The sequence below is a fragment of the Chionomys nivalis genome, chromosome 11 (assembly GCF_950005125.1).
Source record: "Chionomys nivalis chromosome 11, mChiNiv1.1, whole genome shotgun sequence".
NCBI lineage: Eukaryota > Metazoa > Chordata > Mammalia > Rodentia > Cricetidae > Chionomys > Chionomys nivalis.
In genome coordinates this window covers 2,338,065-2,360,075 of record NC_080096.1, presented here as the reverse complement: position 1 = coordinate 2,360,075, position 22,011 = coordinate 2,338,065, and the positions used below count along the sequence as shown (strand labels likewise).

The 22,011-nt window shown below is 51.4% G+C and overlaps 2 protein-coding genes across 5 annotated transcripts in view; one reads left to right on the top strand and one right to left on the bottom strand.

The window, feature by feature from the left end:
• Positions 1 to 7: 7 nt before the first annotated feature.
• Positions 8 to 12,968, bottom strand: Dffb (DNA fragmentation factor subunit beta). 2 transcript variants are annotated; one of them, XM_057785085.1, is made up of 8 exons: positions 12,741 to 12,968; positions 12,454 to 12,584; positions 12,238 to 12,272; positions 10,704 to 10,961; positions 8,770 to 8,849; positions 6,182 to 6,352; positions 5,079 to 5,179; positions 8 to 279 (listed from the first exon to the last, which is right to left on the bottom strand). In XM_057785085.1, exons 1-8 carry the CDS (start codon positions 12,861 to 12,863, stop codon positions 12 to 14), a joined length of 1,167 nt encoding a protein of 388 aa, XP_057641068.1. In that variant the 5' UTR covers positions 12,864 to 12,968; the 3' UTR covers positions 8 to 11. The 2 variants fall into 2 exon arrangements, with proteins under 2 accessions (XP_057641068.1, XP_057641067.1); XM_057785084.1 differs by lacking the exon at positions 12,238 to 12,272 and having other exon boundaries at positions 10,704 to 10,892; positions 12,458 to 12,584.
• A 130-nt stretch (positions 12,969 to 13,098) lies between these two features.
• Positions 13,099 to 22,011, top strand: part of Cep104 (centrosomal protein 104) — a 34,133-nt gene continuing 25,220 nt past the window's right edge. Inside the window, exons 1-4 of one of the 3 annotated variants that reach the window (XR_009058010.1) lie at positions 13,099 to 13,491; positions 17,375 to 17,526; positions 20,023 to 20,196; positions 20,390 to 20,528. Coding sequence is in view for 2 of the 3 variants with exons in the window: in XM_057785083.1 (XP_057641066.1) it covers positions 17,414 to 17,526; positions 20,023 to 20,196; positions 20,390 to 20,528 (426 nt within the window). In the remaining variant the exon portion in view is untranslated. The remainder of the gene's footprint in view (positions 13,492 to 17,374; positions 17,527 to 20,022; positions 20,197 to 20,389; positions 20,529 to 22,011) is intronic. The other 2 variants (XM_057785083.1, XM_057785082.1) reach the window with 2 other exon arrangements.

Here is a 22,011-nt window from a genome sequence, read left to right as displayed (position 1 = left end):
TAATAGCCCCATCACCACTGCATCACCTCAGAGGGCCTGGCGTGTGTCACCGGCGGGCGCTTACGAGCAGGCCGCTTCTTCTTGGATCCTGCCTGGGGCCGGTAGATCTTACTATGGTCACACTGCAGCTTGTGCGTGGTCTTCTTGTGGCAGGCGATGTGCACCAGCTTCAGGTTCTCGGCCGTGAAGAGCAGGCTGTAGAAGTACTCCCAGTTCACCTCCCTCCCATCCTGGACTGCTTCCGCTAGCGTGGGCACCACGGTGCGCTTCTTCTCTATTCTGCCAAGTCAGGGAAGACAGCCCATCTGCTGTCAGTGCCACGCTCCGCAGGGTGCTGTGCCCTTCCCACCAGCCACAGACACTCATAGCACAGTCTACCATAGCAAATACCCCTGCTGTGCTGCTTAGATTTTGGTCAACTTGACATAAGCTGGAGTCATTTAGGAAGAGGGACCCCCAAGTGAGAAAACGCCTGCATCAGACTGGTGTGTATAAAGGCTGTGAAGCGGGGGCTGTAGAGATGGCTCTCTGGTTAAGAGTGCTGACTGCTCTTCCAAAGGACCCAGGTTCAATTCCTACCACCCACATGGCAGTTAACAGCTGTCTGTAACTCCAAGATCTGACACCCTCAGACATACATGCAGGCAAAACACCAATGCAAATAAAATTTTAAAAAATTATAAAAAAAAAAAAATAAAGGCTGTGAAGCATTTTCTTGGTTAATGATTGGTGTGGGAGGGCCCAGCTCACAGTGGGCAGTGCCACCCCTAGGCCAGTGGTCCTGGACTGTATAAGAAAGCAGGCTGAAGAAGTCAGTAAACAACAGCCCTCCGTGGGCTCCGCGTCAGTTCCTGCCTCGAGTGACTGTCCTGACCCCTTCATGATGAACTGTATATTTTCAGATGAAATAATTCCTTTCCTCCCCATGCTGCTTTTGGCTGGTACTTTATTGCAGCAGCAGAAACCCTAATACACCTGCTAGCAGGTGTAACAGGCGGGAGGATCTTGAAGATTCTTAAGGAACCTAAGCTGGGAATATCCCAGAAGGGCAGGGGCAGTGGAATGGATGGGGCTTGTGGATAAATCACCAGAGAAGCCCAGCACTGTGCTTCACAGACCGGTGGCACTGGCCCAACACTGACATGGCCGTGGGCAGGCATGGTCAGTGTAGCAGAGTTTGGTGCTAGCAATGCCATTGTCTTACTTTGCAAACTTGAATTGTGGGTACTGCTTAACATACTAGAAAGAATGCAAGGCCAGGCGACTCACATGGTCATTCAACAAAGCCGAGCCCCACGTGGGAGTGCTTCTTGGCACAGAGTGATGGGGGAAAGTCTTCTGTTTCATGTTAATTTCATTGGTTAAAGAAAGAAACTGCCTTGGCCCTTTTGATAGGACAGCAGCTCAGATAGGCGGAGTAAACAGAACAGAATGCTGGGAGAAAGAAGCCGAGTCAGGCAGTAGCCATGATTCTCCCACAGGACACATACGCAGGTTAAGATCTTTCCTGGTAAGACACCTCGTGGTGTTACAGAGATATTAGAAATGGGTTAGATCAATATGTAAGAGCTAGCCAATAAGAGGTTAAAACTAATGGGCCAGGCAGTGTTTAAAAGAATATAGTTCCCGTGTAATTATTTCAGGTATAAAGCTAGCCGTGCGGGCGGCTGGGTGCCAGGAACGTAGCCCGCCGCTGCTCCTCACTACACCAGAGTGACTCCCGTTTACACAGGTGCCCACAGAACCACCCTCCCCAATCCTGTGTCTCCCACAGGCATGTGACCCAAGTGTGTATGACCAATGTGACACAGAAGTGGCAAGTAAAATGAATGTCGTGTTGCTTCAGAGCTACTGAAACTGAGACGCCTCCAGGGAAGAAGTGCAGACCACTCTGCAGAGACACTTTGACAAGCCAGCGACAGAAAAATGGTCACCAAAGAAACTCAGATCCAAACACAGTCCCAAGAACAGCAGAGTGGAAAGCAAGCCACCTCCCCCTCATCTATCGTTCCACAGCTCCGAGCTGGAAGTCTAAGCCGTTGCACAGTCTGGTCTGATCAGGGCCAACTTGCTGGCTTGTCCTCACACAGCAGTGATACCATGAACACGCTCTCCCACATACAAGACTATCTGTTCTTGTTGATCACTCTCCTCCCTAGGACACCAATTCACCTGAACTGTTTCCCAAAGGCCCAGTCTCTGGATGCGGTCTCATTGTGTGACAGTTTCAATGTATGGACGTGTGTGTGTGTGTGTGTGTGTGTGTTTGCAACTGATTCCACAGCAGGAAGTTACCCCAAAACAACAGCACTGAGCCAGAGCAGGCAAGCAGAGTCAGCATAAAGTGGGTGGGTAGATGGCAAGGAGTTCCCAGAATGCCCATGGGAATCCAAGGGACTGCAGAGGAGAATCGGAACGGAGGACAAGTCACAGCAGAAGCAAAGAGAAAGAGCTGGCTCTAGATGTGTATCCTTTTCAGGTAAGGGGGACGAACCAGTCTTGACTGAAAAGGCAGAATGCTGATCAATGTGATCAGCCTCCACCAGGGAGAGCAGAAGGGACCTAGATGCTTGTGATCCCAGACCCAGTGTGAGACAGTCACCCTGCACTCGCTCAGTGGTTGACGTTCTAGGAGGGAGTTCACCCCTAGGCCCTCCTTAAGAAGCACGAGGGTCACTCATTAGCCAGCCCTTAGCAGGAACAGGGAGATGCAGGAGGCAGTGAGCAGAGAAGTGGACGGCCTAAGTAGGTACTGAGATGAAAACAAGCATCCGTGCAGTCTTACAGCCAGGCAGGACAGCACTCAAAACACAACCCTGCAAGAGCAACAGGCGGGTCCAGGCTACACAGTGAGACCAAGACAACAGGTACAGCAAACAGACAATGAGACGAACCCAGTCACACTTATTCATGCTGAGCAGCCACTAGGAGGAGGGACCCGTGCAGGACAAAAGGCAGTTAATGTGCCAACTAGAGACCTCCTCTTTGATGGCAACAGAAACCGAGTCGGGGGAGCGTGAGGCAAAGAGCAGAGTGGGCGTAGGAGTCGCAACCTTCAGGTACCAGAGCAGAATGAGGGAACAGCCTTGGGACTCCGAGACCTGCCAAAGGCTCACACGTCAGAACAATCACACTGACCCCAAAACACTAAGGTCAGGTGCAGCCGGAGACACGTAGACTTCAGCATTTGTTAAAAGACAAAAGAGAGAAACTAGAAAACAAGGAGAAACCCTAAGAGGAGTGCAAAGTAGAAATAAAAATAAAAGCAAAACATCCTGCAGTTAAACATAGGGCAAACGCAGCTGCAGGCAATGGGGAGCAGAGGCCCCTACACCTGCAGGAGGAATGGCAGGATCTGTGCAGGCTCTGGGCCTGCCGTCAGGATCCTGACAACAGTGCCTCAGACCCTAAGAAAGGGGCCCAGTCTCCAAGGGCTCGCCAAGGCCACCCCATCCAGTTGTTATAAAAGACATCAGAAATGTGGCAAAACTATAGCAACAATGTCTCTCACAGACAGCCAGGAGAGAAGCAGTGCCGGGGACAAAAAGTAAACACTGAGCAAAAGGAAGCAACATGAAAGAAAGCCATGAATGGCAAAGAGGCCTCAGCCCTCCCAGGAGCCAGGAAACACAGAAGCCCCAGAGTGGGTGCTCTCCTCAGTCAGGGAAATGCAAAGAGGCTCAGTGACACCAAGTGGTGGCGAGGGCATGGAGCAACTCGCAAGCATGTGAGCTGGAACATTCAGAGAAGGCTGGAGATACTCGGAAGGGGAACACCGGTATCGATTTCCCAAGGAGCCTGGTGGTCAGAGCCAGGGCACTCTTTCTCATGGAGAGTCCACACCAGACCCCCGGACGCCCTCTTGATGCTGGGTGGGGTCCAAATCTGCATTGCTCGCCAGCTGTGGATGCAGCCGGTCCACAGATCAGACCGACGGGGATGGAACTGGGAGACAGTTTCATCCCAGGGTTAGGTAATGGCCTAAATGCCAAGGAGGGAACAAATGTGGGCTAGTCTGCAAACAGTGAAGGAGTCTGCTGTGCACTGAGTTGTGTGGACAGAGCACCGTGGAGCCAGAGGGCAGCACAGGCATGGAAGTCCACACTTGCTGGCAAAGGTGTACAGCAGGCATTAACAGGGCACATTTCAGGAGAGTGGTTTTCTGTGGCAACAGGGCAGGGGCACTGAGTACTGAGGGATAAAGGGGCCCTCAAATAAAACTCACTCTTTATATATGTTTCATAGTTTTGACTCCAAGAGTCAGGTAGCCATTTGTGGACACTTGGAGCACTTTGCCTTCACAAAGCAAGGTCAAGGGTAGTTACAGTCAAGAGTTGTAAGAATACATCCTGCCCTGCCCTGGTTAGGAGTGGCTGCAGCTTGCCCAGCTGCAATACCATCCTACTGGCCCTGACCTCCCACAACACAGCCCAAAAGCAGACTCCTGGTTCAAACACAGAGCACCCACTCTATTAGAATCCACCACTGGGCCATGAGGAGCCAGGCCACCAGATCCACCCACAGATGGGGGTGGGAGGGTGTTGCGGGAGGTCCTTCCGCACCTCCAGCCAATAGCCGCCGAGATACCAGCCCATTGGGGCATGGTATCTTTCCCTTTAAAAAAAGCGGCTACTTCCCTCCTCTCTCTCTTTACTTCCTGCTCCGGTTCCAGCGACTAGACTTCTTCCTAATTGCGTGCGCAGAGGGCTGTTGTCTGGGACGGTGATCTGTAAGTTTATTCCCCTTTAAATAAATACCACCCTATTAATCACAATTCCAAACTGGTGTGGGATTGTTTATGACTTGCGCCTTCATCTGGCGCCCAACGTGGGATGCCAGACCTCTTTACAGATGGTTGTGAGCCACCATGTGGCCTTCAGGAGGGGGCGGGACAGTTTAGCACTGGGCACTGACAACTGGAAGGTCAGGAGCATTGCTCCAGACGCTCCTTCCATAAGCGCTTGGGGTCTGTCCCTGGGCCTGAAGCACACAGGTGTAATGGACCAGACCTGAGCTGCCTGAGCAGATGCTGGGTTAATTCTGGTTAGTGAACTGGAATCTCAGTGACAGACACTCACATATGATCCAGGTTCCAGGTGCTGAAGAGGATCCGGCTCTCCCTGTTGCCATAGGGGTTGATGGAGTGTTTGGAAGGACAGCTCTCCAGGTCAAAGGGGCCCTGCAGGGACCGAGGCAGGGGTTGGAAAGGCAGAGGGAGGTACGTTACTGTCCTCCTCCAAGCCAACAAGCTTGCGAAGGAGCAGGCCCCACAAGGCGTTCAATCCACGAACCAACATTTGAACCAGGCAGTGATCCCCAGCACTGAGAGGCAGAGGTTAAGGCCAGGGGTGGCTCAGCAGGAAGAGCACTTTCCACGCAAGCCTGAGAACCACGTTTGGATCCTGAAGTCATGTAAAGGCCAGGTGTGGTCTGTCCTCTGACCACACCCATGCCGTGGCCTGTGCACACTCCCACACAAACACTACACACATATACATAAAAGGAAATAATATTAAGTCAGCCTCAGATACATAGTGATCTTAAGTCTAGCCTCAACTACATATTAAGACCTCATTTTAAAAAACAAAAGTGTTTGCTGTTCATTGGAGATTGAAAATTCTCTCTTTGTGGGGTGGAGAGACGGTTCAGAGGTTTGTGCCTGTTCTTCTAGAGGACCAAGGTTTGATTCCCAGCACCCATATGTGGCTCACACCCATCTGCAACCTCAGTTCCAGGGGATTTGACAACCTCTTCTGGTCTCTACAGGCACCAAGCACACATGGGCACAGACATATACACAGGCAAAACACTCATATTCAAAAACCTAAGCCTAATTTTTAAAAATGTTATCTTTGGAATTCTACCTGCCCCGATCTTAATATTCTGAATTTTCAAAAGATGAAGGCATTTCTGTCCCTGATACTAGAGAATCATCCTTCGCTAGGTGCCTCTACAGATCCACACAGGAGCAGACCTGTTATTCCCAACATGTTCCTGCACGACTACGGTGCCATATACTAACAACTGTACACCCCAACAATTGCACGCCACCATCCCTGCCTCCTCCCGCACTTTGAACTTGAGGGCTACCAGCACCTACTCTTAGGCCAGCTGCTGAATGTCCTACCCACCTCTCACCCCCAGGAGGCAGTAACCCCAGAATGAAGGGCACAGAGCTCACCTGGCAGGAGAACCAGCCTTCCGGAGTACAGAGCCGCTCACTGGCCTCTGCACCTCGGTCAAAGTAGCTGCCATTGTACTTCTGGGATTTGAGCTTCTGGCACATGGAGCTGAGGACCCGCTGGAATTCTTCTCGAGCCGATGCATCCACTGCAGAGGTGTGAGCACTCACCTGTGAGAGTGAGCCAGAGGCATCTCTGAGCCCGTGGCCTGCCTGTGGCCTGCCCGTGCCCGAAAGCCTGCCTTCAATCACCAACCTACATCATGCAGGAGCCAGCCTACACCTAGTTCTACAGTCAGAGTGTCTGACCACTGCTCAGCTATCACATCATGGCCATTCGGGGGGCTGTGAAGTGGAATCAACAATGCTCCCATCAGGCTGGGAGAACGAAACAAGAACAGGACAGGCAGAGAGGTTCACATCTGTAATCCTAGCACTTGGGAGGCTGAGGTGGGAAGATCCAAAGGCCAGCCTGCTCTACAGAGCAAGATCCCATGGTGAGGGCGGGGGGAGTGAATTAAGATCCCATAGTCAGCAGGAGGAGCATTCCCTCTGTGATAAGGGGAGCAGCACCGACAAGAGGGCCCCGTCCATGCAGCCAGAGGGTCAGTACTAGGATCAGTCAGGGCACCGGCGATGTTAGGTCATGTGGGGACAATCACCAAAGAAGGCCACATGAAGTACAAAACACTGGACACCATACATCGGCAGCTGTGACACGCTGAGCGGGTTGAGGTAGATATGGGGGGGTACAGGGACAGCACACAGCCATGTAAGGGCTCCTGCAGCACTTTCTACCTGCCAATCAATGTGGAGCCTGACATGCAAATGAGCAGCAAAGGCCAAGCTGACCCCACTGTGTGAGAGAGAGGGGAAAGGGAAAGGTTTAAAAACAAAGAAAGTGCAGGGTGAAGGGGGACCCACACCTGCTGCTCCAGCTGCCTGACCTCACAGGGTGAAGGGGAACCCACGCCTGCTGTTTCAGCTGCCTGGCCATGCAGGGTGAAGGGGACCCACGCCTGGCTTTGTTCCTGCAAACTTGAGCTGTGAATTCTATCTGCCCTGCCGTCTGCCTGGGGTTGTTACTGCCACCTAGAAGAAACCTGGGCAGAGCAGTCAGGCATGGAGCACCACTGTGCCCACTGCCCGCCACACTGCCCTTGCGGACCTCACTCCGGTGTGGAGGGCGGCTAACAGGTAGGTGAGTACAGGCAGTGCCGCAGCAGCCTGAGAAGGAAGTCCTAGAGCATGCCCAGTGGAGATTCTGAGCCCAGCGGGCCGGGGCAGGCAGGCAGTGTTCATGGCGACAAGAGAACAGTCAGGGCAGTCAGGTTCCAGGCCTGGTCAGGAAGGGAGGGTGGCTTCAACCAGCAGGGGGCTCTGTCAGGTTTTCCCCATAGACACCCAGCTCGAGCTTCAACCAGCAGGGGGCTCTGTCAGGTTTTCCCCATAGACACCCAGCTCGAGCTACACCAAGAGATAAGAAGATTTGGGAGGAGGGTGTGCAGGGAGGAAGAAAGCAGCCTTAGGATCTACTTTAACCAAGAACCTCAGGGGTAGGAACCCAAGCAGATGCTGGGTTAGTTCTGGTTAGTGAACTGGAATCTTGGTGACAGACACTGACATATGATCCATGTTCTGGGTGCTGAAGAGGATGCTGTAAAGACAGACAGATGGAGAAGCCCCAGGTCTGTGCCACTAGCCAACTGCTGGGCGGTTACCCAAGTTACCCCAAGGAGAGCAGGGAGAAGAAGGTCCCCAAAACAAGTTGCTGTCCCCAAACCACCCATCCACTGCTCATCCTATCTGAATGAAGGCAGTCACGTGGAGCCCAGTGCAGAGAGGCACAGAAGGCTCACCTGGCAAAATGAGGGGCACCTCATGCTCTCGGTATGGGCAGGTCCCATCCACCATAGAGGGTCTTCCTTCCACTCTGCACCTCACTGGCATTCGTGTCTTTATGAAAGGAAGCCAGGGTATCAGGACACCAAGGACAGCCTCCTCCTGGAGTTCAGGCTGGGTGCAGTGGAGCCGCTGGCCGCCCCTCCCAGAGAAGACCAGAGCTGAGACCCAATAGTCGCTCACAGCCTGTCTACAAAGCACCCCAAGCAGAGGTGTCTTCGGTCCTGTGTTCCATTTTTCCAAGGTCAGAGGACTGCCAAGCGCCCAGAGAATAAATAAATACAAGTGTTGGGGGGAAACAACCACCCGATCGTGAAGGTATCATCAGAGCAATGGAGGAGATGCAGAAAACCTCTCCATAATGGAATGAAGCTCATCAGAACAGACCTGCCCGCTGCATAAGACGCCAGCTGGTGCTGTTCTACGTAACAGCATCCTTGGCAAAGAGCTGAGGCTGAGACCTCTGACCCTATCCAAAGGACACGGCCCAGAAAGGTTCTAATACCTGCTAGATGACGGGGTCAGAGGCTAAAGTACAGAAGAGCTCAGATGCAGGAGACAGGAAGCTCTTGCTCCTCTGAGGTACGCAAGCCTCACAGGCAACCTTGCAGACGTGCATCAGCAGTGGAGTGGCAACCCCACCAACTGCACCATCCTCCCTTAGCGTGATCTGAGCATGGCCTTACCTCTCTCAGGTAGCCCCGGATCCTGCTCTCACAGCTATATCTCAGGTAGCCAGACTTATTCCTGAATCGAGACTCCAAACCTACGAGAAAGATGACTCTGGGATCTACAGGCAGACCACAACCTCTTGGTTTGTGTCCTGAATGGCTCAGGAGCCAAGCAGACAAGAAAGGAGCAGAGGGAGGTGTATCAGGGACTGCATCAGCCGCAGAGATGCCTGACGGCAGGGTGTGTGTTCTCTAGTTGGGGGATCTGGTTTTGAGGCACCTCAAACACTGCTAAGAGGTTTCTTTTTGGCTGGTCCTCAAACCCTCAAGAAATTTCAACTACTCAAGGACACCTCAATCTGGACTTAACAACCCAAGTAGTCAGCAGCAGAGGAGAGGGCCAAAAGTGTGCTCCATCCGCATGATTGGACACTATTAAAAGGAAAGGACGCTGGTCACCCAGGAGAACATAAAGGGCAGCATGCTGATGAGAGGAGCTGTGGGACAAACCCTGTATGATTCCACCCACACAAGGTACCACGTGAAGGAGGAGCTGGGGAGGGGTTCTGTTCATAGAGCTGGAAATGGGCATGAGAGGGCTTGGGCTGCAGACCCACAGAGCATGGGCTCTGACAGCAAACGCCAGTGCCGACGGCAGGACAGGGTAAAGGGGCTTGGATATGTGGAGTGCCACTAACTCTGCAGCCCAGCCTGCTCTACAGTAGACTCACCCAACCACAGACCTTAACCGTTTAAAAATCTCACATCCAGGCAGGTGCACAGCTTTAATCCCAGCACTCGGGAGGCAGAGGCAGATGGAACTCTGCGTTCGAGGACAGCCTGCTCTACAAGTGAGTTCCAGGACAGTCAGGGCTACACAGAGAAACCCTGTCTCAACAAACCAACACCAAAACAAATAAACAAATCATTTTTAAAACTTATATCTGAATAAGCATGTAGATTGTTTCCTGTTTTCTAGAATTTTAAGTCTGTGCATGTGTGCATGTGGTGTACATGAATGTGCACGTGTGCGCACATCTGTGCAGGTGCACTCACCCATGCACACACATGTTAAGGGCAGAGGTCACCACTGAGTGTCTTCCTCTGTCACTCTCCACCCTCACTAAACATGGAGCTCACTGTTTGGGATATATTGGCTGACCAGTGAACCCCAAGGATCTGCCTGACTCTGCCTGACATATGCCACCACACCTGGATTTTACATGGGTGCTGGGGATCTGAACTCAAGTCCCCAAGCTCAAGCAGCAAGCACTGGCCACTGATTCATCTCCCAGAACCCTATAGACTGGTTTTTCTTGTCATTATTCCTTAAAGGGACCAGCTGACAACTACTTTCCCAGCATTTGCATGGAACCAGGTACCTTAAGTGACCTATGGAGGAATATGAATCATATAGGAGAGATTTCTGAAGTGTGCTGGCCAGTCAGCCCAGCCTAGCTCTAGCCAATGAGACCCTATCTCAAGGGAGGTGAATAGTATTCCTGAGGATGACACCCAGGGTGGTCTTCTGACACACAGACACGCACACATGCTCTCTCTCTCTCTCTCTCTCTCTCTCTCTCTCTCTCTCTCCTCTCTCTAATGGTAAGATGATAAACTTACCATGGCTTTTGGAAGAATGATTTAAAAGGAAGGAAGGAAGGAAGGAAGGAAGGAAGGAAGGAAGGAAGGAAGGGAGAAAAAGAAAAAGAAAAAAAGAAAGAAAGCTATTTCAAGGCTGCCTAGGACACTTCCCCCACCCAGGAGTCCTGGCCAGATGCCTTGTCATGGACACCTTTTGCTATCACTCAGTCCAGAGGCCAGTCACCCTTGGTTGGGAAGCATCAGGATCTGAAGTGGACAAAGATCCTCCCGAGCCTCTGCTCCAAAGAGGCCCTTCCCTGCCTGTCCCAGACATCCTGGTCACATGGTCACCCCAGTCCACGTACCTTCAAACCAGGACGGGTCCTGCTCCCGGGTCTCAGCAGTGATGTTCTGGTTGACATGATGCAGAAGGTCAGCCAGCAGCTTCTGCCTCAGTGGGTCCCGCTCATCTGACAGCAGTTGCTGCGCAGCCCGGATGACCCCAGCATGTGGCTCATTAAACACACTGAGGAAGCGGGTGACGTCACTCACATCTGCCACCACCACAAGACAAACAGAAACACATTCATGTTGCTCTGGTCCCAAGAGAAGGCTCCTGTCCACTAAGCCCAGAGACAGCTAGAAGTGAAGACTCAAGACTCTGGTGTCACCAACCCTTGCCTTGGCACTTGACACTCGAATCCTCCACAGGGTGACGCTGCCAATTCCATTCCTCTGGCCACATCCTGCCAGGTGATAGGATTGCAGTGCCCTAGAACAGTGCACTTGCTCTTCTTCTGCTTTCTCTTCCTCCACACTAGGTCACCTCCTTTGCTCATTCCCTTAGGACCCAACTTCCAGGCCTCACAGTCCCTCTCCCGACTTTCCCGGGAACCCTTTCCACAAGTAGCAAGCTACAATGGGCTTTCCTAGCAGGTGCTGAATGCCAAGTGTATTCTCCTGAGGATCTTAGCTAAACAGGAGCGAACAGAATCCAGCGACAACTAAAAAGCACAGACCACAGCCAAGTGAGGCTCCAACTCTGCTTCATACTCAAAACTCAGTGAGATCCACTGTATCAACAAACTGAAGAAATGAGGTCTTGTGGGCACAGCAGCAGATGTAGAAAATGCAGGGGGAAACCTCAGGAAGACAGGACTCACCAAGAGATTCCTGGACAGTGAAAATGCACAGTGAACATGAAGAAACATCAAAAATAAGTAAATTAGTAATATTAATAAAGGAAAGAAAAAGAAAATGCACAGCGAAGAAAATGACAATCTGGATGTCATCAAAGTCAAAAATTTTGAAGCTGGGTGTGGGACACATGCCTGGAATGCCAGCAGTTGGAGATGGAGGCAGGAGAAACAAAAGTTTTAGGTCAGCCTTAGCTACAGAGTGAATTTAAGGCCATCCTCAGCTACATGTAACCTTGGTCTCCATTTCCCTCGCAAATCTGAACCGTTTGCTCTATTACAGAGCATGAAAAGAGCAAGGTCGGTTAGCTCAGCTGGTTGGAGCTCGGTTCCAAAACAGAGAATGAAAGGGAACCCAACAGAGGATATTAGAAAACCACATTATCTGACATGGAAGTCATAACCAGGATTTGCTGAGGGTGGGGTAAATATTTCAACAGCTTAAAAAATCCGATTAAGAAACACAAAAGACATGAAGACTGCTTCACCAAGGAGTGCCTGCAGGTGGCAAATAAAAACACAGAATGATATCCAATCCCATTAGCCACCGGGGAAATTCGGATTAAGGCCACACTGAGATGTCATCACACACCTACCTAGAAGAGCTTTAATAAAAACTACGATCCCTGAGAGCATTTCAACACTCACACGTCGGAGAACGGCCCTGAGCAAGGGTGAGTGAGCCATGCCTGCCCTGCCCAGCACAGCACGCAAAACCTTCCCCAGGCTCCTCCAATCCTCCCCCCTTGCTTTTCCAGTTACGAAATAAAAAATAAATAAATAATACACTGGAAATAGAGTTCTTCAGCAAAAGCTCTTGGCATTCAGTGGCCCTGACCTGATCTACTAGGCTCGTGCCTGGGCTCCTGGACCTGGGCTTAAACAGCATGGGTCCCGCCCATCTCCAAAGTTTTACTACTTACAGCCCTGCCAGGTCTGGCCAGCAGTGAGCAGCAGGAGTTCGGCGTCGTTGGGGAGCCCCGGGAAATAGTCATCAGTCACCTCCGTGCCATCTTCGTACAAGCACAGCCGGGAGCCGGACACCGGGAGCTGGAGAACAGGAAGAGTAGGCTCGTCCTGCCCACAGGCAGTCCGCTCAGGGTGCCACCTGTCTGCAGGAGCCCAGCGCCCGTCCAAGTCCATCCAAGGGGACGGAAACCGTGCGCACGTAGTAGCCGGGGTCCCCGCCCCGCCACCCCGACCCACCAGGAAGCGGACGCAACCCTTGTGCAGCAGCTCCTGGCAGCTCCGGGCCGCCACGCCGAACTTGCTCTCGCTGTGTAAGGCTCGCAACTTGACGCTCTTGGGTTGGCGGAGCACCGCGCACATGGCAAGACTCCAGCAGCGGACACTGAACGCACCGGACGACGACGACTGACCCTCGCTCCTCGCCACTCTCGGAACTGTGGCGCGTAGGCGCCGCCCGGAACGCTTTTCTCTACTCCTTGGCAGGCGCGACCCGAAACGTCCGTCTGCAGGACCTTTCCCCAGCCGGAACCGGCGAGGCGTGGCTGCGCGCGCAGGCGCCTGCGGACGGCCGCGCAGGCGTACAGCGCGGGCCGGCCTGGTTGCCATGGGAGCGTGGCTGCGGCCCGGGCGCTGGGCAGAGGAGGCCCGGGCTGCTCCTCCGCTGCCCTCGCCTCAGTGGCCCGGGGTGGGGGCGGCCGGACCGAGGCGAGGCCCCTCCGAAGCGAGCGGGGGCCGGCATCGCGGCAGCGTCCCTCCTGCTCGTCTCCGCGGCGCCCTGTGACCCCGCGCGGCCTTGTTCCTCAGCGGCACCGATGCGGAAGACATCTGGCCGTGGAGGGACGTGGCCGCTGCCTGCTCAAGGCCTCTAGGTAGCGCATCTCGGCCTTCGTGTCGGGAATTCGGCTCCAGCCCCGCCTTGTCCTCTTTTGGATGCGTTACTGAGCAGAACCAGTTACCAAGAGGCTGAAGACTGTAGCTCTGGCCCCTGGTAAGCCAGACACTTTGATGAGTGTTGTTTGCGGGGTTTGTTTCGTAGTTGGGTTTGGTTTGAGATGTTTTTTAAGCTTAAAGATTCCCTAAAAACACTTTCAATCCTTAAGATTAATCGGTCCCAAATCAACACTTAATATTGTAACATTTGCGTTTCTTGAAAAGAAAACTAGAAACATTTTTTTTTTATTTCTTTGTAACAAAATGTTTGAAGTTGCTACATTGTTTTTGTACTTAGGGCTAGAGAGATGGCTTTAAAGGGAAGGGTCGCAACCAAAAATATAAGAGTTTGTGCCTAGTTACAGTTTATAAGCAATATTAGGGCAAATGTCACCTGACACTGTTGGCTATGGCTGCCCTGGGGACAGCTGGGACACCACCTATTCTGGTGACCAGATGTTTCCGTGGTGTGTTTTGTGGAGCCACGAGCACGTTCAGAGGCTCCTGATGATTGGGGCAAAGGGGAGGAGTAGGGAGTGGAAGTCTCCTGCAGGTGGATTGTTTTGTATTGAGTTCCGGGTGTTTCGCCCACACTGCCCCACAGCCCTTTTGCCAGGGTCTTCAGTACCAGTTATTTGTTCTGGTTTTATTGGGGACACACTTGTATCTGCCTTTAACATTCTGTTTGTAAGTCTCGGTGCACCCCAGAAGGTGCTAGTTAAGACCAGAGATGCAGACCCAACTGAGTAAAACTGTTGTCAAGGTAGAAATCTGGCCTGTCTGCGCTCGCTCTCTCTCTCTCTCTGTCTAAAACTGTCTCACTATATAGCCCTGTTACTCCTACATAGACCATGCTGACCTCAAACTCAGAGATCCTCCTTCCAAGTGCCGGGATTAAAAGTGTGTGCAACCACAACCGGCCATAGGCCAGGCCCTTGAAGATGGTCAAATAATTGAAGGAGTCAGAGCCAGGGGTATACCTCTAAGTGTTTGGATCCTTCTAAAATTCACAACACGCTGAGACATAATGGCACATGCCTTTAATCTCAGTACTTTGCGTGCCAAGGCAAGAGGATCTCTGTGAGTTTGAGGCCAGTGCAGTCTACATACTGAGTTCTAGGCTAGTCGAAGCTAAATATTGAGACTCTGTCTCAAAAATAACAAATTTCAAGATAAGAGGTAAGAATGGGGGAAACGAGGTATCAGAACAGAAGCAGCATTTTAATTCCTAGATGGAGGCCACAGAGGGCTTTGGAATTAAGACCTGAATAGAGGTAACTGAAGTTGGGTGTAAGGAATGTTGTCTGGTAGGAACATGCGTGGAACAGAAGAGCCAAGGCAGTGGAAATGACTGAATGCAGTAAGACTTTACATGCTTCCGTGGGTGTTGAAGGGGAGTGTAGTGCCTGAGAGGAGCTCCAGGCTTGGGGACCTGAGTGACCTAGGAGTGTGGTCTCCCAGTCAGAGGAGACGCATGTTCTGGGAGTGTAGTCTCACAGTCAGAGGAGACGCATGTTCTGGGAGTGTGGTCTCACAGTCAGAGGAGACGCATGTTCTGGGAGTGTGGTCTCACAGTCAGAGGAGACGCATGTTCTGGGAGTGTGGTCTCCCAGTCAGAGGAGACGCATGTTCTGGGAATGTGGTCTCACAGTCAGAGGAGACGCATGTTAAGTCACCCAGCTATGCGTATGAACCACTCTTGATTGTGTTCTGGGTCAGTTTCCTCCGCTCTGCTGCATCAGACACAGGGAACTCAGTGGAGCACCTTTAATGGTGACTTGCTGTGCTGGCTTTAGTAGTTTAGTGCATACATTCCAAAAACAAAACAAAACACACCAGCAAGCATCAGACTGGCACTGATCCTTGAAATGGTCCTTTTCAAATCCCATGAAAGTAAGCAAAAGCTCTGAATTTTACATCAGGCATATTCACGTGAGCCAGGCCTTCTGCGGGGTACTTTGGATAGCACTGCCTACAGAGTATTTCAGTGATGCATCTTATTCCAAGAAACCTCCAATGCTTTTCTTTTTCCTGTATTAGGAGGATTGTTGTTTTTTCTGATGATGATTTATTTCACCAACAGTTGTCTACTTAGCAAGTATTTGATTGGTTTGATAACTGAGAAGTAGCCATGCCCGTGTGTTGCTCTCTGACGTTGCTGCTCCAGCCCAAGGTTAGCTTCACTTGGGCAGGGCCTCCTCTCCTGGTGGCCTCAGTAGCCCTGGACTCTTGTGTTAGGAGTCTCTCTGGGGAGAGAGCTCCTCTGCTGTGGCCTCAGTATAATCCTGGGATTGAGTGTCACCTGTTCCCTCTGGGCAACACATATGTGTGTTCCCATCCATGAACCGTCACTGTGCATGGATGTGGAATTCTCGGACTGTCTGAGCCTAGGAAAGTGTAACAGGTCCCAACCAGGGCCAGAGGGGAGTGCAGAGTCACCAGCCCATCGCTGACTCTGTGCTGTGTTCCAGCATGAAGAGCATGCGTGCCAAGCAGCAAAGCAGACATGACAGCACACGTCCTCCAAGTGACAGTGGTGAGCTAGGACACAGGTCAGCACGCGCCCTCCAGGTGACGGTGGTGGGCACAGGTCAGTTCACCAAAAAATCATACTGAAAGAATCATTCAGCCAGTTTTTCCTCTTCAAGCTCCTTCAAGTTTGACCATGTCTCCCCTTGACTTGGCTTCCAGCAGACTTTCTGTTAGTATAAGCAGTGACACTCCTTCTTCACTAGGACTGGGAGAGCTGCCCCTGCTTCTGGCCTAGCTTGATTGTCTAGGTTCAGGGGGAAAATGACAACTGCTTGTGTCCATCTGGAGGGCAAGGGCAGGTGGCCCAGCAATGTGTCCTACGAGACATCGCTGGGTGGTTTTCCACATCTTCTGAGGATCTGGGAGCCAATAGATGGTCCTGGTCCATCTTGTTCACAGATAACACTTTTAAATGTCCTGAGTCAGGCTCCCAACTCAATTGTGCTCACATCTGTACCAGTGCATCTGTGCGTCCTGCATTCCTTAGGGCTGCACGTTTACACTAAACTGTGCTCATGATTGCACCAGTGCATCTGTGCGTCCTGCATTCCGTAGGGCTGCACGTTTACACTAAACTGTGCTCACGATTTCACCAGTGCATCTGTGCATCCTGCATTCCGTAGGGCTGCATGTTTACACTAACGATTAGGTGCCCTTCCTAATCATTGCTAGTTGTTTGTTTCCTTAATAATACCGAAAGACTTCTTATCCTACCAAAAGCTTTGGTTTTACCATGAGAGTGTGACAAGCAGGATGGCTTAGGAATTTCAGAGCTGGCATTGAGGTGGCAGCAGGGACAAGCATCTCTGAAGTCTGGGTTCTTCTGCCTTTTCTCACTCCTGGTGGTTTCCAGTACCAGCCTTAGCATTAACTGAGTGGCTCCAGTCTCTCAGTATGTGGCACCACCCCCACCCCCCCGAGTATGTCTGAGCCTCCACTTCTTGCGTGTGTTTCTTGTGTGTGTTTTTTAGGGATTGTTTTGTGGGGGATGGGTTCTGGAGATGAAGTCCACACCTAGCCTTCTGTATGCTAGGTGGGCATTGTCTCTTAGTGGTACTCACCCCAGATCCTTTTCCTCTTCTCCAAGTGCACCAGCCACATGGATTCCCCAGTAGGGTATCATTTTAATTTGATCACATCTGCAGAAACCCCAGTGAGGTAACTTTCACACACAACAAAGGCAGACTCTGATCATTAGTGAGGATGTAACTCAGCCGCAGCACAGGTCAGACTCTCAGGAAAATCAAGATAGCTTAAATGGTGTGTTAAGTAGAATTAGAACATCCATTTTAAAATGTTTTGTAGACAAACTAACCTTTTTGGAGTGATGGGCCAGTCTGAGTACTCTGTGGCTTACCTTGTATGACGTGAGCTAACACATCATCTAACCTAGTTGAATCCCTTCTCAGAACTCTTCCCTGATCTTCTGAACAGCCCATGTGTGCAGAATGCCCCACAAGATTGGATTTGTAGTGGTCAGCTCTTCTGGACATGAAGATGGCTTCAGTGCTCGGGAACTAATGATCCATGCACCGACTGTCAGTGGCTGGAGGTCACCAAAGTAAGGCTGGCCTGAAGGGCGGGGCTTAGAGCACATCTCTGGGTCTGAATACCTGGTAGGGTTGGTGCCTCTCGATCTAAAAACACGAAATGCATTTCTAGTTGGGTACATGGTGTATTTCAGTGAAAACTAAATTAAAATCACTAAAATTAAAGTGCATTTTCCTCTTGGAATGTCTGAGGGGACCCAGTAAGCATGACTCCCTCCCCCCATGCCTGAGCTCCCGGGAACTGGAAAAGTCAAACAGGTAGGGTAGAGAGGCGCTTGCTGGAGCTGTAGGTGTCAGGTAAGCAGGACCCCTCCTCCGTGCCTGAGCTCTGGGAGACTGGAAGAGTCAAGCAGAGGGGACAGAGCAGAACCTGCTGGAGCTGACAGTGTTGAACTTCCTGGTCCACTCCCTCCCAGGCATGTTGTCCCCACTGAGGGGTGCAGGTTCATGCTCCTAGCCACACCCTCTTTTCTCCCGAGCTCCCCATTTCTGTGGTCCTGCTTCCCCTCCAGTTGCTAAGGGCAAAGCTTCCACTCTCTGCCTTCTGCATTTCCCTCTGCAGAGATCTTAGCATTAGCTGTGTCTGCCATGCTAGTGGAGTCCATGAAGCTCATAGGTTCTTAAGTAGACACACAGAGCTACTTTGTAACAGTGATTATGCGAGTCACCCCAGCATGGTACTTTTGTCCTTGGCGTGGTTTTCCTTTAAATTCTTAATTGTATCCATGTTAGTACCATGCTTCCAGAGGATACCAAAGGAAAGGGTTGTGTACCGCAACCACCGGACACACAAGGTTTGGCCCAGGAGTCTCCTGATTTACCTGAGGTCAAATGTGTTGCAGGAGTCAAGAGAAAGTATCCCCAAGTGTCACCAAGATGGACAAAGGGTCCTGTCAGGAGTGGTTCAGAAAGCTTGCTCAGGGTTCTGGTGGAACTGGGTATAGGGTGCTACTTATGGGATGGGGGAAGTTCCTGCCATGTCTTTCTCAGAGCCTTGGGATCCAGGCTTCAAATCTCCAGAGCTGATGACTGCAGCCTGCATAGTCTCAGTTTTCAGGTTTTTTTCCACATTTATTAATGTGCATGTCCTTGCATGTCTCTCAATGTGTGTGGAGATCGGAGGTCAGGTCTGAAGCACGATTAATAAGAACTCAGAGAGAAATTGGGCTTCAACCTGAAGATCCAAAAAGCAAAGTAGTCAGCCACTGGCTTTTACCTTAACCTCAGTCAGAAATGGCGATCCTGCCTCCAGAATCTCAGAATGAGACTGTGTCTGAGAGCTGTCTCCTCCCGTTTTATAATCCTCTCTAGGGCTGGGATTAAAGGCGTGCACCACTGAGATTAAAAGCATGCACTGCCTGGTTTCTATGACAACTATTGTGACTACTAGGATTAAAGATGTGTGTCACCACTGCCTGGTCTGTGAGGCTGACCAGTGTGGCTGTTCTACTCTCTGATCTTCAGGCAGGCTTTATTTATCAGAATACAAATGAAATGCCACTGCAGAGGTCAACTTGAAGGACTCAGTTCTTTATCATTGTATGGATCCCAGGGATTGGCAGCAGGCACCTTCACCCACTGAGCTGTTGTTATTCGAGGCAAAGCAGTCTGTCCCTGTCTGTGTATTTTATAAGTGGGTGGTTCAGTGGGAGAGCACTTACCCTGAGTTGAAGAAGTCAGAACTGGGAGGTGAACACAGGGCTGATGTGTTAGTGGCACCCAGGCTAACTGTGCTCCACCTGGTGGGGGGAAGTGGCTCTACTCTTGAAGAACCCCAAAGGAGCCCCACCGTGTTGATGGGTTTTCTTAATGGGTTGTGGAAGAAGGACCTGGCCAGCAATGATAACACATGAGCGCGCGTGCACACACAGGTCACCAGGCAATAATGTTGAGACCTGTGAAGGGAGGGGCCTTCCCTGACTGCCCTGTTCTTCAGAGCTCCCTTTGTTCCATGTGCCCACAGTGCCTGCTGGCTAGCGTGTGTCAGTGCTGTCCTTTCAGCGTACTGTACTGCTGAGTCACGGCTGTGCCTGGCTGTGTAGGTTCCTTGCTGACAGAAGCTGTGCTCTAGCCAAGTCTTGCTTGGTGCTCATGCAGTGTGTAGTTAAACACTCAGCTCAGCCTGCGCCTGGAAGTCCCCTGCTGTTTGTTGACAGCCTGTGTGTTGTAAGCAGACACTTCACTTAAGGACTCAGGTTCCTGTGGGGAAACCTTTGGCTCTGCCTGGCCTACTGGTACAGCCCCAGAAGAATGGCTGATTTATCTCCTGATTAACCCGAAGGCCACTGTAGCCTTTAGTCTTAGCAGCCTGAAGTTAGGTTTGCAGGTGGCCAGCAGAGCCAGTCAGCCTTAGGTCCAGGCTTTGGAAGGGAGGGGCAGCACAGTCTTCTAGTCAGGTGGATGCTACCCCACATCCAGAATGCGCGCCTCACACTCCCCTGCCTGGAAGTGGACCAACAGGAAACTACAGATGTTTCTCAGAAACCCAAGGCTATGTTTGCTTTCAGATTCTGCCAGTTTCCACAAGAGATTGTTCTCCAGATGGTGGAGAGGTGTCGGATAAGGAAACTGCAGCTCCTCGCTCACCAGTACATGATCTCCAGTAAGGTTGAGTTCTACATCAGTGAAAGCTTGCCTGAGTACCTGGTGCCGTACCAAGCAGAGCGCTTCCGCAGACTGGGGTGAGAATGAGACTCGGTGCACGGGGGTGCCCTCAACCTGACAGCTTTGTGGGTTGTCCCTCTCAGCCCTTTGTGATCTTCCCAACACATGCCTGGGATTCATATGCTTAACAGGCAGGGTTACCGTATCTGTGGGGTTCAATGGGAGTGGAACATCTTTGTGGACAGTTCATCAGGTGTGACTTCCTTCTAGCTATGTCTCTCTGTGTGACAACGAAAAGACAGGCTGCAAAGCCCGGGAACTCAAGTCTGTTTACGTGGATGCTGTGGGGCAGTTTCTTAAGCTGATCTTTCACCAAAACCACGCCAACAAGTACAACATATATAATCAGGTAAGGTGTGTGTGTATGTGTGTGTGTGTGAGGCTTTGTCCTGACACCACAGCACACCCCACACCCTCTACCCCCTTACCACACACCTCCATGAACAGACTGCTCAGGTGTCCTCGTACCTACACCCTCCTGGGAGCAGTTGTGTGAGCAGCTGTTGCTCTCTGAAGCCAGACTCTCCCATATGTTAACTCTGGCATGTAGTCATGGGGCACACAAGAGCCTCTGATTGGACCAGACTCAGATGAAAGAGAGTACAAGAATGGTTCCTGGGGTTTGCGCTTCAGTTGTATGCAGTAGCTTGACACCGCTGTGGTAAAATCGCTTCCACGGTTCCTACCTCGTATTTTCCTTAGCTGACAGCGTGTGTGACTTTGACTGGCAGCTGTTCTGGCAGAATGAAGCAGATAACCCGTCTGGACTGTCCAAGGCCAGGGAAGCTGCTTGCCCGCCCGCCACTACTCCAGCTGCTCCAGAGGCTCTGCCTGCCTGCCTGCCTTCCTTCCTTCCTTACTTAAAATTTAATCAATTATTTATTTACTTTACATCCCAACCTCAGTTTCTCCTCCCTCCTCTCCTTCATTCCCTCCCTCCATCTCCCCTCCACCCCCGCCCCCCAGTCCACTCCTCTATTTCTGCTCCGGAAGGGGAAGGCCTCCCATGGGTATCAGCAAAGCGTGGCATATGGAGTTGCGGTAGGACTAAGCACCTGCCTTTGTACTAAGGCTGGGCAAGGCAACCAATATGAGGAATATGTTCCCAAAAGCCAGCCAAAGCGCTAGGGACAGCCTGTGTAGCCCAGCGCTAGGGACAGCCTGTGTAGCCCAGCGCTAGGGACAGCCTGTGTAGCTCAGTGGTAGAGTGTTTGGTAGAACTCAATCCCACCCTGACAAAGGAGATCATGTGTGCCCAGAACAATCTTGTTTGCACGCACATTTGTACCCCTTGCTGCCTCTCCAAGAGGAGTAGGAGAAAGCCAACAGGTCACATTGTTGTGGCAGGTGAATAAGTTGTGAAATGCTCAACTGCTAGGAACTGGTTAGGAACCTGGACCACAGTGATGGGTGGGAAGGAGAGCGACTTCCCTGCCAAGGCGAGAGGTGAAGCACCTGGGTTAGCTGGGCTGTGTCAATTTAGTTTCTTTTCCTCGTCTGGGGTAATGTGGGTAGAGACCTCTTATTGGGAGACTGCTAAAAGTCTAGGTTAGTGGTTACTGTTTTAGAAACCTATAAGCCATAGCAACTTGGTTGAGCATGAGAAGAGCAGTTGTTGTTATCTGTTGAGCACGTCACAGTTCTCTACATCAGCATGTCCCTTACTGTCATCACACACCCTCCTACCTGATAACAACATGGGCAAGATATGGTTCAAGGGCTTAAGGCATCTCAAACACTTCATACTTTGTTGTAATAGGAGTGGCAGGCTACGTTCCTGGCACCCGGCTGCCCGCATGGCTAGCTTATGCCCCGAAATAATTACACGGAAA

What these genes read in the sequence shown, in the direction of transcription:
- Dffb (XM_057785085.1), bottom strand. Translation starts at nt 12,863, where the DNA reads ATGTGCGCGGTGCTCCGCCAACCCAAGAGCGTCAAGTTGCGAGCCTTA. An exon ending in GGGAAGGTTTTGCGTGCTGT is followed by an intron (nt 10,962 to 12,237) that starts GCTGGGCAGGGC and finishes CTCTGGGCTTAG; the next exon opens with TGGACAGGAGCCTTCTCTTG. An exon ending in GGACCCGTCCTGGTTTGAAG is followed by an intron (nt 8,850 to 10,703) that starts GTACGTGGACTG and finishes TCTTTCTCGTAG; the next exon opens with GTTTGGAGTCTCGATTCAGG.